General features: G+C 41.3%; 1 protein-coding gene across 1 annotated transcript in view; it reads left to right on the forward strand.

Annotated features, from left to right (window-relative positions):
* The first annotated feature begins 2770 nt into the window (after nucleotides 1-2770).
* Nucleotides 2771-15620, forward strand: part of mtmr1a (myotubularin related protein 1a) — a 17133-nt gene continuing 4283 nt past the window's right edge. The window contains exons 1-17 of the mRNA XM_017427093.3: nucleotides 2771-3144; nucleotides 5242-5347; nucleotides 5984-6007; nucleotides 6262-6349; nucleotides 6685-6779; nucleotides 6858-6968; nucleotides 7382-7480; nucleotides 7904-7987; nucleotides 8293-8442; nucleotides 9961-10149; nucleotides 10288-10473; nucleotides 10609-10767; nucleotides 11207-11254; nucleotides 12823-12915; nucleotides 14631-14744; nucleotides 14925-14968; nucleotides 15046-15178. Coding sequence (XP_017282582.1) covers nucleotides 3020-3144; nucleotides 5242-5347; nucleotides 5984-6007; nucleotides 6262-6349; nucleotides 6685-6779; nucleotides 6858-6968; nucleotides 7382-7480; nucleotides 7904-7987; nucleotides 8293-8442; nucleotides 9961-10149; nucleotides 10288-10473; nucleotides 10609-10767; nucleotides 11207-11254; nucleotides 12823-12915; nucleotides 14631-14744; nucleotides 14925-14968; nucleotides 15046-15178 — 1848 coding nt within the window. The 5' untranslated portion in view covers nucleotides 2771-3019. The remainder of the gene's footprint in view (nucleotides 3145-5241; nucleotides 5348-5983; nucleotides 6008-6261; nucleotides 6350-6684; nucleotides 6780-6857; nucleotides 6969-7381; nucleotides 7481-7903; nucleotides 7988-8292; nucleotides 8443-9960; nucleotides 10150-10287; nucleotides 10474-10608; nucleotides 10768-11206; nucleotides 11255-12822; nucleotides 12916-14630; nucleotides 14745-14924; nucleotides 14969-15045; nucleotides 15179-15620) is intronic.

Below are 15620 nucleotides of genomic sequence, written 5' to 3' on the forward strand. Positions count from 1 at the left end.
GAGAAAACATGTAGTCTTTATTCATTTCAAGTTGACAATACTGTAACCTACAGGGTGGAGTTTAACCTGCTTTATGACCTGCTTTGTAATACATGAAAAATGTACGAATTGTTAGGCATCAATTTAAATACATTTCAAATGTATTTTTCCTAAATATTTTCTCTTCATAATTTTTTTCCGAATAACTCATTCGATGTAAATATCTCTTAATAAATTAAGGTTTTCTGACTGAATATTTGCTTGTATTTAATTTTTATTTGTTTGCGCAGTATAATTATGAAACTTTAGCTTTGAGCTGCAATATAAAATGAAAACTGAACACACCTGTAAGTATTTATTTTTTTATTTGAAACTGTCATTTAGTGATTAAAAAGGCCTACAGAAACGAGCACAACTGGCTGAAGCTAATCAGGATCTGCAAACAGGCCACACCCACCAATGAAAGAAACCACACACATTGTGACATGAAGCCACATTTAACACTAAACGGCAACTGATGGGGTGATCTGACACTGATGACCCTTGACCTTGGAGATCATCTCTAAACTCTTTGGAAGTTGTTCTTGGCTCTTTGGTTACTATTAGTATTATCCGTCTTTTCAATTTGTCATCAGTTTTCCTCTTGTGTCCACGTCCAGGGAGGTTGTCTTCGGTCCTGCGGACCTTAAACTTGTGAATAATCAGAGCAGCTGCAGTCAGAGGAACATCCAGCTGCTTGGAGACGGTCTTATAGTCTTTAACTTCAACATGCTGTCAATCTTTGTCTTTCTAAGCTCATGAGACATCTCTGTCCTCAGCTTTCTGTGCTCCATGTTCAGTGTGTTACACACCATGATACCAAACAGCACTGTGACTACCTCTCACCCTTTAAACAGACAGACTGCTTACAGAACTAAAGACAGCTGTGATGCTGATTACAGGACACACCTTAGTCTAACATGTCCCTGTGAGCAAATTATTTATCTTTTCTAGGGGCACCATTATTTTAGTCAAGGTCCGTTTTATTAGTTATTTGAAATACTTCTATTGAACCAAAAAACAATGATTTGTCATTTTTTTCATTTTTTCTTATTGTTTTTGTCAGTTTCAAGTTATTTCAGTGATCTTTGTGGGTTTTGTTTCTTTAACAGCATGCATCACACAAACCAGTGTCAAATGAGTTTCCTGGTGGGTCTGACTGAAAGTGGGTGGGCCACCAAAGTTACCACAGCTCATAAAATAAATGGAAACCAGAGCATTGTTTACTTGAATGTTGTCCCTGGTTTCTACAACAGTGTCCAAACCCTTCAGCTTTGACCCACAAAACAGCAGCAGGATCTTGTGACACAAGATTTAATTAAAAACAAATTGTTTCATTTGAAAGAGCTTGAGGATTTTTTAAGTCATACCCAGATCGTATATGTCTTTGTTCAAAACATTTAAAGAACTGAATAAAATCCATGATTCTGGATTATTAATGTCCTTAAGTTACCTGAACAATGTGAAAAGTTGTAACTCGTAACAAAAATTAGCATAAATAATTCAGTTCTTTTTACATATCACCATGAGACTTTCTGCAAATGTTTTACAAATGTAATACCTTCTTTAGTGGTAACAATAAATATGAATCAATTAGTTGATATTATTTAACTATTAATAATCTTTATTTGTTCAAAAGATTAAATTTGTTGCCGCATCACCTTTGAGAGGCACTTTCTGTATGAAACCAAGTTACTGAGGTTAGAAAAGCATGTGCTGATGGATCAAATCAGCTGATATTTGTTATATAGGTACTTTAAAACATAGGTTTAGTACCAGTAGGTTGTTTAAAAAGATTACTTTGTGCCTACAGGAAATTCCAGCACGCTTTGCTCAAACCGGGAGTTCAATGCTGCAGCTATCTCACGAATGAGAAGTAAAAAATTAGATGGCGAATAGAATTTTGGGTATTTTTCTTGTTCATCATCAATGCCGACTCCCAAAGTATCAACTCGCTAACCATAAAATTTTTATTTTTAATTTTTTTGTGGGGATGATTCAGTGGGATCTATAAGATACACCTCAGCAGACCTTCCAAACTAACAAATCCCTTTGGACCGACTGAACCAGCTTCAGACCATCAAAGACAAACCAGATATAATAAATCTGTAATGTAGTCAGTTCATGCACAATATGAGGTTCCAAAACTAAAAGGAGTATTTGTACTTTTAACAAAGGTATTTATTTGGCAACATAATCTCCTTTATTATATTAATATCCATCCATATACCAGGAGTAAACCCACATGTGCACAGGGAGAACATGCAAACTCCACTCAGAAAGGCCCAGGGATGCAATCCTGCAACCTTGTTGCTGGGAAGCAACAGCTCTTGTATGTGACAACAAAAAAAGAAGTATGTAAAATATTTGATTGTGGTGAACCTCTGCCCCGCCGGGCCCACCCTTAGTGACACCCCTGGTACAAAAAAAACGTGTCCACATATCTGGACCATTACATTCTTAACTGTTTATTTTTTTCAGTCAATCCAATTCAAGACGACCGCCACCACTAACCAACATTAACACAAAAATTACTATGACTCAACCAGTTTTAGAGACATTGGTGTAAGTTTTACTGTGACAGTAGAGTCATCCCCAACACTTCCTCTAACAGAAGTTTGACCCAATCAGCTCCATCAGGTCTCATCAGAGCAGGACCTCAGGCTAAAACGCTGCCGTGACAGGTGGCGGGCGATATGCATTCTTTTATTTACTAATACTAGGCTTTTCATTTTTGTGTGTTTGTTTCCTTCTGGCTCGTGAAGAAAGATGGAAAACAGAAAAAAACCTGTCGGCGCTTTCATCTCGCGCGTCACGCGGTCTGATTGGTGCATCTCTGCACGAGGGCTGTGAAACAGGAAGAGCAGCAGACACACAAGGAAACCACAACATCCGCTTCACAGGCGCGTCCCCGACGGCCCAGCGGAGCCAACAGAACCAAAAGGAGACGGGTTCGGAGGAAGCCCGGAGCAGAGGCTGTTCCCGGCGAACAGTTCGGCAGATGGAGAGACCGACCGGAGCCGCGGGGCCGGCGGGGCCGACGGGAGCGGCGGACGGAAGCGGGCTCATCAGAACCCCCTGGTGCTCCCCGACCGGAGCATCCCCCACCGGGACCCAGGCGGACAGGTGAGTCCGGCCCGGATCAGTTCTACAGCACGATGGTGTCGGTTCGGTGACGGAGAGGACGGGTTCTGTCAGAGGCCTGCCGGGGTTTCATCTAGAGAGGGGAGGAAGTGGAGGAGGCAGACTGAAAGACTGACAGAACCGAACATCTGGGAGGAACACTGCAACCAAAGTTCTGACGAAGCTGTGTTAAATATAAAAAAAAAACAAATCTTATAAAGCCACGTTTTATTCACAGTGAAGACACAGTTTAAACAAAAAATGAAATGCTGAAACTAAGAAATTGCATCATTTTTTGGGAAAAAAATAAGTTAGTTTTGAATTTGATGGCAGCAGCACATCTGTAAAGTTGTTTCAGGGAGAAATACAAAGAAAACACAGCATTTTGCAGCTGGTGGGGTTAATGAGCAACATGTCAGAGGACTGGGTATTACAAGAACATTTTAGAGAGGCTGAGGCCCGTCCATATGGAAACTCCGGCTTTCCAAACTCATATTTTTCCTCGTGAACGCAGCACTGTTTCTAGAAATGTTTCCATCCAATCAGAAACCCAGAAAACAATCCAAACACTGCAGTAACTATGCCAGGCCCGTGTGTGGCGCTGCTACAGAAACACACCAAAAACAGAAAGAAGATGTGGAGCACATGCTCCAAACTGTAAACTGATTGATTGATTGATTGATTGATTGATTGATTGATGAACTGATTGATGAACTGATTGATGAACTGATTGGTAAGTTTGTCAGACAGTTAGCCAATCAGTAATAAGACAGAACTGAGCACACAAAGTTGTTGACAGTTCAATAAAGTGATTAAAAACCCATTTTTTGGCCTTAGATTACTTGGTGTAATAATAAGAGGTTTTGCTCTGCCTGATTTATTTAAGATGATCTTATTGTTCATCAGTTTATAAAAGTTTTACATGATATGAAGGTTTTACTGTAGTTAAGAAACTGGAATCTACAGCAAAACCACAAGCATGTAATCTGTCGTGGCTGGGGTCGTAGGTTAGGTAGGAGGTGGGTCTACGACAGGGGTCTCCAATCCTGGTCCTTGAGGGCCACTATCCTGCATGTTTTCCTTGTTTCCCTGCTCCAACACACCTGATTCAGTGGTTAAATCACTTCTTCATGTTCTGCAGAAGCCTGTTAATTACCCATTGATTCAAAGCCAAAAACCAGGAGAAAAGCAGGTGAAATTATGTCAGATTGTGGGAGCAGTTTTTTTTTTTTGAGTGTCCAACAGCCAGAGTTTTAGATGTTTAGTAAATGAGCTGAGGGTATGCAGATCACGTACTTCAGTCAGTATCACTGAGAGGCGCGATATGAAAACACTGCCTGTCCAAAGGTTCTTCTCGAAATGGAACTCGCCCTGCTGGACCTATTCCGAGTTTCCTTTTTCTTTCCAAACTCCTGTAGTGGAGCAGGGCTCGTCCACAGAGGGGTTCGAACACCAGGATAGAGTCTGCAGGTTTAATCACACTTTCCCAGCTCAGTAAATTAGATTTCTTAGGATCCTACAGGGATGATGGGTGTTTGTTTCTCTTATCAAGAAATTTAAACGCTTGTTCATATTCTAATTGAACCGGTTTTAGAGCTGTCCTGCATGTCAGTACAGGTGTCATACAGTCCATCATGTGAGACAGTCGGGGTTCAAATACAGCTTAGGCAAACGTTAACTTTTCTCTTATGGATCTAAAATTGGACGTTACATTTGATTGGTTTGTTGTTTAAAGCAGAGTTTTGAATCAGTGATACCACCAAAATGTTTGAATTCACAAACCACTTCTAATCTTGTTCCTCGTATCGTCAGAGCAGGATCTACAGTGGCTGTAAAAAGTATTCACCCCCTTGGATGTTTTATGCTTTTATTGCTCTCATAAATCAACCATAATCAATATAAATTGGCCTTCATAACAAAGAAACAAAAACTCCAATGTCAAAGTGAAAATAAGTGATTTCATTGTTTCGTTCAGTTTTCATTTACGTTTTACACAACGATCCAGCTGTTTTGGAACTAATTTATCAGTCATGTCTGGCTTGAAGTCAGTGAAACTGAAAGCAAAACTAACGTTTGGTTTTACCTTTTTTCTTTGTGTAGCTCAGCAGGTTCTCATGTGGATTGGTGTAAACAGCTGATAGCAGCCACAATATCCAATCAGATGTCCCGATCCATCCCGCCTGACACTGTGAGCAGGGAAAGCAAGGTAAATATCACATTTACAGGCTAACACACACACACACGTGGTGACACCAGGAGTCTGCAAGATTTCCAACCAAAAGAGCCATTTTACTCCCACCTCCCACCCCCACTTCCTTTTTTTTTTACCACTAAATACAATTTATTTGAAATAAAGGTGACACACTTCATTATTCAGTTTTACATTTAACAAAGTTTAGTTTGTTTCATTTTGAAAGCAAACTAGCCTTCCTCAAAGGAGCCATATAACCCCCCACCTGGCATGCCTAAGTTTAAACAGAGACCTCGTGCAATCACAGCATGTGTTGGGAATGACTCTCAGCTATCTCCAGACCAAATCTTAGCTCAATATGTGTAAAGTAAACTAAGGTATATCCATTTTTTGTTGGCAAAGGTCAGTTAGCTGCGGCTGCCATTTTAAATTGGGTTGACTCCGAAAGTTAATCAGCTGTAGTTGTATCAGTTTCATCAAAATCCGCCCTGTAGTTCATGAGATATTTTACTAAAAGACAGACAAACAAACACGTTCACACACCTTTTGGGGATTTTATACCCCACAAAGTAAAACTGACTGTATTTGTCATCCGTTCTTTCATCAGAATGTGAGTTTAATACTGTGTTTTGTTATGTGTTTAACCTGCAGGTGTTCAAGAAGCTGAACTCCAGGGTAAGTCCTGTTCTGAGATAAATGCTCTGCGGTTCAGCCCACACACGGTTTATTTTAGTCTGTCTTATGTGAAGTAAACGGGCAGTGATTGTGTAACTGTAGCTGGCTTAGAGCTGCATCTCCCATCCATCCATCCATCCATCCATCCATCCATCCATCCATCCATCCATCCATCCATCCATGAAATGAACTTCTTGGCACAGGATGAGCTGCTGGTCACGTTGAGTGTCCTAACTGCTCTGTGTTCTCTGCAGAGCCTTCAGGTTCTGGGATATGGGGCTCCGTTGAAGGTTTTACAGAACCAGGTGCCTCTTCTTCCTGGAGAGACCATCCAGATTGAAGGTACAGATTAAAGCTTTATTTGGATTTTATCCCGCTCACGTTACAAAGCCATTTCCTCCAAGCCTGCCGCTTACAGCTGAAAGGTGGCTGATAATGTTTTTCACTTGTGTGTGTGTTTATTTGTCTTGGCAAAATATCTCATAAACTGCGGGACAAATTCTAATGAAACTATCAAAAAATAATCAATGGATGGACCTTTACAACTGATTAACTTAACCTGATTTAAGATGACTGCCACAGCTTAGAAAACAGAGAAATGGCAATAAGACAGTAAATTTTACAGACACTGAGGTAAAATAAACTGTTACTTTCTCTTTTTCTGTGTGTGTGTGTAGTTGAAGATGTTATGTACGTCTGTCCGTTCAGCAGTCTGATCACTGGAACGTTGACCATCACAGACTATAAGCTGTACTTCAGCAGCAAGGAGAAGGTAAATCTGTTTCAAACCAGGCGTCTGTTCACTCTGTGTGTGTGTGTTGTGTGTGTTAATGTCAGTCTGTATGATCAGGACTCACCCTTTACACTTCATGTGACCCTGGGAGTCATCAGCAGGATGGAGTCCTTCGTTGTTCCAAACCAGGGGGATAAAACCACCATGGGGCTTGAGCTGCTCTGTAAGGTACAGCTGTTAGAATCACTGTCTGTCAAACACATAGAGATGTTTTATTATCTGTGTTCTGAGTCATCATTTACACTGTTGTTTTCCTGTTTATACAGTGCCTATAAAAAATTAACCACCCCTTTGGATGTTTTAAGCTTTTATTGCTGTCATAAATCAGTCATAGTCAGTACAAATGGGCCGTCCTTACCAAAACAATAAAAAAAAACTTCTTCAGTGTCAAAGTGAAATCAGATTTCTAGAGAGTAATACAAATGAAATAAAAATATGTAATATTTTTACAACTCGGTTTAAGCTTGATCAGTAACTTCCATCATAGTCATTCAGCACATAAAATTCAAACATTTCTTTATTTTATTTTATTATTTTTTTAACATCTGTAAGATTCAGCCTTTTTCCTCTGTTCTGACCAGGACATGAGGAGTCCGAGGTTTGCCTATGTGGTAGAAGAACAGCAGCCGGATGTGGTGGAGGTTCTGGCCAAACACACCTTCCCTCTGTCCCACGGCTCGGTTAGTCTCATCCATGTCTTTTTTTCTATTCAGTACTGGCTTCAAACTAATTATCTAGCTCTCTCCACAACCAGAGCTTTGAGGTGTGATCCACTCCGAACATTACGCTGACCTTTAGTTAAAGGAAGACATTACACAGAATCGAGAAGCAGAACATACAGGTCATTCAGAGCACGTGCCTGGTGGCTTGGATAGGGCTACATACTCTTGCAATATTTCCTGAGATCGTAATGTTTTTTTACAAGGTTTGCCCAAATCGGCTACAACTCTGTCATTTCCCAACATAAGATGATCTTAGTCTAGAATTCTGTCTTGAAAGACGGTGGATAATATGCATTTTGTCAAGGAATGCTAGGCCTTTAATTATTTCTGTGATAGTACGAGCAGCAGACTCAATGCTGACACGTGTTTTTTTTTTTTCAGGCTCTTTTTGCCTTCACGTACAAGGAGCAGTTTCCTGTGGACGGTTGGAAGCTTTATGATCCAGCAGCAGACTACAGACGTCAGGTAATGTCACAACGAATCGGACGGCAGAGTGGAGTACTATTTCTACGTGTGTCAATCGATTTTTATGCTTTTTAGTTTAGTTTTAGCAAGATCTAAAAGTCTGCAACTGAAATATTCTGATCACTAACTGATCCCACAAGGTTTTGCTATATCGCATGAGATTGCGCATAATGTTCTTTACACGTTTTGACCAAAATGGCTACGACTTGGTGATTTCACGATCTTAATGATTTAAACATGCTGAAATATAAAACCTTGTTTACAGTGTCTCATCGTGTGTTTGGATGTTTGTTTGTTTTTTTCAGGGTCTTCCTAACGAGAGCTGGACCATCAGTAAAGTGAATAGTACCTATGAGATGTGTGACACCTACCCTGCCATCCTAGTCCTTCCCAAGAACATGACGGAGAGAGACCTGCAGCAGGTGGCGCTGTTCAGAGCCAAGCGCCGGATACCGGTGAGTCTGACAAACACGGAACCAGGGAGGGTAAACTATTAAAAAACCACATTGGAATGAGAGCACTGTTAGAATAAGCAGAACTGTGAAGTGAAGTGAAGTGAGATTTATTTATATAGCACTCTTCAGCAGCAAGGCGATCCAAAATGCTTTACAACAGAAACAACAAGAGAATCAGATACAGATATACAGAAATAAAAACATCAATCAGGTAAATTTTAGCTAATAATAAGATTGGTGAATAAACTTTCCTCTAAGAGGAGGCATTTGAAAGACAGAGATAAAAACATCAATCAGTTCAAAAGCAATTCTAGCTAACAGTGAGTTTAACTGTGTAAAAACTAGTAAACAGTGACTAGTGAAACAGGGAATAGACAATATGAAGTAAACTGGTATTATATGAGCTGTTCATTAAAGGAAATTATTAAAATATACCTTGAAGAAGTAGGTGGAGCCGCAGACTTTGAATTTAGCAGTATTAACCTCGTAGTCAACAGAGCTGCAAATGCTATGAAGTCCTTACTGACAGAAGAGGGAGCAGGTGAAGTAGCCCACACCCTGAACAATACATTATATTATATAAAATATTATAGAGGGATGTAAGCAAAAATATTCAGTTTGTGCCATCGGTTCTGACAGCTGCTTGAGGGGCTGTAAATAATAATCTTACCTATGAGATCTTTTTTTTTCCCCAAATCCAAATTTTCCTAAAAGGGAAAACAAATGGCTTTAAACTGTGTTACCCTGATGATTCTCAGTTGTGGTGGGTCGCCTCTCTTTGGTTTTGTAGCATATGATTGGATCAGTCCAGGCAGAGTTTCTCCTTAAGCCCCTTAAGACAAGTTCTTTAGAAATTGAGCCATAAACTCTGTAGACCAAGCCCGTCTGAGCCCTACGGCAGGCCCACGAGTCAAATATTGTTTCACCTTGACTGTGCCTTCAAGTCTTCACTCTTTTTGTTCAGTGTCTACAGCAGCAGAGAGCTTTACCATATTAGCTTGCATTCTAGTTAGCTGGTCATTTTGCTCATTAACAAGATCAAAAATAGTTCCAGTTTGCTGAGCAACTTTTTCTTCCAGTGGTTTTAGAGCAATCGCCACTTCCTTCTTTAGCAGATTCTTATACCAGCAACTCAAGTTTGATGATTATTTCAGCCTGTAGGTCATCTGTCATTACCTTAATGCTCCGTAGCATCTTTTTGGTAGCTTCTGGCTTCTCAGGGGACTCTGGCTCTGAGGTCTGATGGCCTGGCCTCCTTCGACTAGTCTCAGCAAATTTGTTTTTTGTCCAAGACTCAGATTTAACCTGGTATGGCACTAAGGAGATAGAAATACGGATAACTCTTCAAATACGTAGCCATGGCAAGCAATGACATCACATTCCCACAGAGCTCCCATAAAACATGTCCTACCCCATGCTCGTTGACCGGAAGCCCTGGTCTTTGCACCTTCTTTAGTCCTCCAGCCTTGTGCGTTCATGGACCGTTGTTTTCCTGAACTGCTCTCACTCTTCGTGCAGGTGTTGTCCTGGATCCACCCAGAGTCTCAGGCCGCGATAGTGCGCTGCAGCCAGCCGCTAGTCGGACCTCTGGACCGCCGCTGTAAAGAGGACGAGCATTTCCTCCAAATCATCATAGATGCCAACGCTCAGTCCCACAAGCTCATTATCTTCGATGCTCGGCAAAACAGTGGGGCCGTGGCTAACAAGGTGAGCCACAGTCACTGTTCATCTCAACTACTCAGATGCTGTACAGTTTTACTGGTGATTTTTTTAATTACAGTTTTCTGTTTGTATTTACCTTGTCTTTTCATTCACTTCATTCTGGTCTCTTCCATCAACAACAAGGCTAAAGACGGAGGGTATGAATCTGAAACTTTCTACCACAACATAGAGCTGCATTTCCTGGAAATCCCTAACTTCCACGTGATGAGGGAGTCTCTGAGGAAACTGAGGGATGTGATCTGTCCACCTATTGATGAAAGCCGCTGGCATTCTGCGATCGACCAGACACACTGGCTGGAGTACATCCGGGTGTGTGTGTGTGTGTGTGTGTGTGTGTGTGTGCTTCAATCTGACTGAGCCCAGTGCTTCAGTCGTGTGTCATCATAAATACCAGAAAGAAGAAATGTGTGACACTAACTCTGACCCTGTTCCTGTTGTGTGTAGTTGCTGTTAGCGGGGGCAGCAAAGATAGCTGATAAAGTTGAGTCCGGGAAGACCTCGGTGGTGGTGCACTGCACTGACGGCTCCGACAGAACGGCCCAGCTCACCGCCCTGTCCATGCTGATGTTGGACAGCTACTACCGAACTCTCAGGGGCTTCCAGGTCACACTCGCCTCACAGCATGTAGTTTGATGTCAGACCAATCAGACGGAGAGCACAGGCACAGTTAAATGTTACGGTATCCTTTCATTAAGGAAGGAAAAACCCCACTCTGTGTTGTTGGTTGAGCTAGAAATGTTACTGTGACTGAGAGAACCCTGTCAGTATGAGAATCACTTTACTATGAGAACCATATCATAATAAGAACCATGTTGGGTTGAGAACATGTTGGAACAGGAACCATGATAGAATAAGAACCATCTTGAAATAAGACCAAGTGTGGAAGGACCAAAAGTATAAACTCGTTCTTCAGGCACACTTTGACACACAGTGACCTAAATGTGAAATTCTACAGCAGTTTGAGTTAAACAACATGTATTCCTGTGTTCACTGTCCTGTTATTTTTTATTTTATTAACTTTTTGTTTGTGTTTTGTTTTTAGGTTCTGGTGGAAAAGGAGTGGATTAGCTTTGGACACAAGTTTTCTGTTGTAAGACGTATCTACCATATTAAAACATTTGATCATATCAACAAAATGGCACAGTACTGCTTATGGAAGTAAAATCAGTTTACAAAGTTATAGTATATAATGTACATCTGACATATACAGTATATCCACCCTCTTTCAGTTCTGTGGTTTTCCTTATCAGGGCGTAATAAAACTTTTTTGGTCTTTACCAGGTTCTAAAACTAAATTTTCTAACTTGTGTTCAAGAAGTGCTGTGATTGAAGTTGACTTGAGCTGAATTAAAGTTATTTAGCTCTAACCTCAAGTGAGCAAAAATACACAACAGACTCCATCATGTCAGTTTTTATTAAACAAAGATTTGTGTCTTGCCTCTGATCCAGCAGCTTGTAGAGCCTCCTTTAGCAGCAAGAACTTTCAGGAGTGATTTTCTGTAGGAACTGATGATACCTCACAGGATTGTGGAAGAATACTTTTTTTCCAAAGTTGCTTCAGTTCATTGAGGTTTGTAGACATTAGTTTCTCCTCAGCTCTCTGAAGGTCCCACCACAGCATTTCAGTCAGGTTGAGGTTCTGGGCTTTGACTGGACCCTTGCAGCCCCTCGACTTTTCTTTCTGAGCCGTTCTGCTGTAGATCAGCTGCTGTGTTTGGGATCATTGTTCTGTTGCATCATGACCCAGTTTGGTCCAACCTTCAGCTGTCAGACAGATGGTCCGTATTTGAGTTTGAATCCTTTAGTCTACAGAGGAGTTCATGGTCGACTCGGTGACTGTAAGCAGCCCAAACCATCAGCCGTCCACCACCGTGCTGACAGTTGCTATGAAGTGTTTGTGCTGCTGTGCACTCTGGGTAAACATCTGTCTTTTGGTCTTGTGGTTCATTCAGACGAAATTATCCAAACCTAAGTCGTGCTTCTATGTTGGTTTTAAAGAAAAGAAGCTTTGTCTTGCAACCCTTCCGAACAAGCCATGACCTTTAACCTTTAACCTGTCATCTGAGGCCTCTAGATTCTGCTCATTTCTCTGAGCATTGCACAGTCTGACCTTTGGGGTGAATTTAATGGGACGTCCACTCCTGGGGAGATCGGCAGCCGTCTTAAATGTTTCCCACTTGTGAGTAATCTTTCGTTCTGTAGAATGATGGACTCCAGATAGTTTGGAAATGACCTTTGACCCCACCCAGACGGACTAGCAGCAACGGTTTCTTCTCACACTCCTATCTGCAAAAACTCCTGTTTCTCTAGAGCTGATCCCACTGTTGACGATCAGTTACATCAACACATTTGATGGCTGATACTGGACCTCTGAAATCCTGTGGAAGCAGAAGGATTGGAGAGTTTTTCACTTTTTACCATTTTTGGCTTTGTTTCCATTTAATAAATAACACGGTGAAATCTGTTGTGAACTGTTGTTCACTTCAGGTTGGATTAGAACCTGGTAAAGATCAAATCAGTTTACTAAAACATGATACAAATATCACTAGAACTGAAAGAAGATGGACTTTTTCCCCTCACAACTGTAGCTTTCTATAGTTTATGTGTGTGTTCTAGCTGATACTGATATTGATAGATTGTTTTTGTTCTGTGATATAGCGTGTGGGTCACGGTGATGAGAACTGTACTAATGCAGAGCGCTCGCCCCTCTTCGTCCAGTTCATAGACTGTGTTTGGCAAATGACCCAACAGGTCAGAGGAAATTATTGCACTTTAAAACTCTTCTTTTGTCGTGACTAGAGATGCACCTGGAAATTGGTTTGTGACCGCACCACGATCAACACCGGTCAACCTTCAAAAATGCTAAATTTTCCTGGTCATTGATTGCATTGGAGACAAACTTGTGCCTTCAGCACTGCTCTGCTCCGCTTATTAGGGACGTTTTTACTGCATGGAAGACGTGAAGTTAGCTGTATGGAAACAGCAGCATGGTGGAGCAGCGGTTGGCTAGAAGGTCATAGATTTGCCTCCCTGCTGGCGCCTTTCTATTTGAAGCGTACATGTTTTCCCTGTGCAAGCGTGGGCTTTCTCAGGGTACTCTGGTTTCCTCCCGCAGACCAAAAACATGACCGTTAGGTTCACCGATGACTCCAGATTGTCCCTAGGTGTGAGTGAGAGCGTGAAAGGCTGTTTGTCTTGTATGCCTCAGTTTCCCTGTGATGGACTTGTGACCCGTCCAGGGTGTTCCCCGCCTCATACAGGGACTGCTGGAGAAGGGCACCAGTTTCCCGCACTCTGAAAAGAAAGAGGAGGTAAAGAAAATGGCTGGCTGGATTGATGTTAGAAGGAAACGGCGTTTTCTACAGAGGAATATTCTCTGCTGTCCGTCATGTGAGCTGGCAGTCGGTTTGAACTGGAGCTCAGCAGACAGAAGAACGGATTACAGGACTGATTAATTACTTTTACTTCTGAGTTTTCCACCTGTCTGTCATGAAACACAGTGGATTATAATCTGTTAGCAGCTTTGCGAGTTAGGAACACTTCCAGCCGAGGTAGGCACAGGGACCACTGTTACTTTTATAAATGCTAATGGGGAAACTAACGGGGAAACTCCAGTCTCTTGGCGGTATATGGCCTTCTGAACCCTTTTATCCAACCCGGCATGCAATTTTAAATTAATTTGAATCTCAGAGGGAAAAAATATTGACAACCAATGGCATTTGGGTTATAAAATTGACAGTAATGCATATATCCAACCCAAGATCGCGGCCAATGAACGCAACATCAGTAGTCAAGCATCAGCGGGAGAGACACAGGGTGACTGACAGGTGTCAATCATGGTGACTGGTTCAGATTTGTAGTTTGTGATCATGATGTCATATCATTTATGTTACTGAAGGAACCTGTCATACTTGTAGATTTGAATGTGTCAGGGCCAGGTTGATGAGTTTCATTTAGATTACTGAATCTCTCTGGTTATGTCGCCATCTGGGTCTGTCTACGAGGACTTCCTGGAAGCTGATTGGCTCATGGAACTTCCTGTATTTGAACCACAAGATGCAGGGCTAATAAATTCTTCATGTTCTGTGGTACTCACGGTCACCACTTCATCAGGTCTTTATACTCTGTTTAAACTTGTGTCCTTGCTATGGAAACTTTCTAAAATAAATGCCAGAATAGACAATTCTCTTGTTTAATTATTGAAGTCCACCATGATTTCAAGAAATCCACCACTATATTTTGTATTCTGTTAATTATAGTTCTTTAAGTGGAATCTGTATTGGAAATATTGGTATCGGCAGGTCAGAGCTGTACAACAACTGAAAAATCGGTTTTAGCCCACAAAACCTAAACCGGTGCATCTCTAGTCCTTACATGTTTTGTACTATGTATTGTATTGTCTGTGACACTCCAAACTACCTCTCATAGCAAGCTTTCCTTTTTGTTTTTTGTTTTTTTACCTGTAGTTCCCAGCTGCCTTTGAGTTTAACGAGCTGTTCCTCATCACCGTCCTGGACCACCTGTACAGCTGCCTGTTTGGTACATTCCTCTGTAACTCTGAGCAGGAGAAGGTAGCCAAGGTGTGCACATGATTATCATTTGTTTTCGCTGTAAGCCAGAAATATCTAAGCTACTATGTCCTCATCAACACATTCAAAGAATCCTGTGGAAAATCCCCCTTTTCATCAGAACATTTGGCTTATTGTGACGTAATATTTGTGACAAATGTCAGGTAGATTTGTTCTTCTTTCCTTTATTAGGAGTTTCAAACCAAGACCGTGTCCCTCTGGTCCTACATCAACAGGTAAAATCCTTGTCTCTGTGATATAGCTTAGGAGAGTAAAGAAGCAAACTCTGATATCTGATGTTGTTCCCCATCAGCCAGCCTGACGATTTCACCAACCCTTTCTTCTTGGACTACCAGAACCATGTTCTGCGTCCGCTGGTTTCCTCCAGGCACATAAGGTTGTGGACCAGCTACTACGTCCGCTGGAACCCACGCATGAGACCACAGGTATGCCCCTTCTTACCAGCTAAAGGAGGACTTTTTATGTTAATGACAGGATGACAGCCGTTTCAAAAGAATATTACAGCGTAAAGCTTTCACTGTTCTGAGACGACCAAAATTAGTTTGCACTAAAATATATCATTTCCTGATTGGATACACCTGTTGAGATGAAGCACTGCTGTGAAAACAGAAGGTACTGTATGTTGGTCGGTCCACTGAAAGAGAGAAACACTGGGATGGCCACCCCCTGGGCAATCTATGCTGGCCAGACGAGAATCTGTGCCATCATTTTGAGAAGATGTACAGGTGCTGGTCATAAAATTAGAATATCATGAAAAAGTAGATTGATTTCAGTAATTCCATTTAAAAAGTGAAACTTGTATATTATATTCATACATTACATACAAACTCATATATTTCAAATGTTTATTTCGTTTAATTTTGATGA

This window comes from Kryptolebias marmoratus, linkage group LG7 (assembly GCF_001649575.2).
Source record: "Kryptolebias marmoratus isolate JLee-2015 linkage group LG7, ASM164957v2, whole genome shotgun sequence".
NCBI lineage: Eukaryota > Metazoa > Chordata > Actinopteri > Cyprinodontiformes > Rivulidae > Kryptolebias > Kryptolebias marmoratus.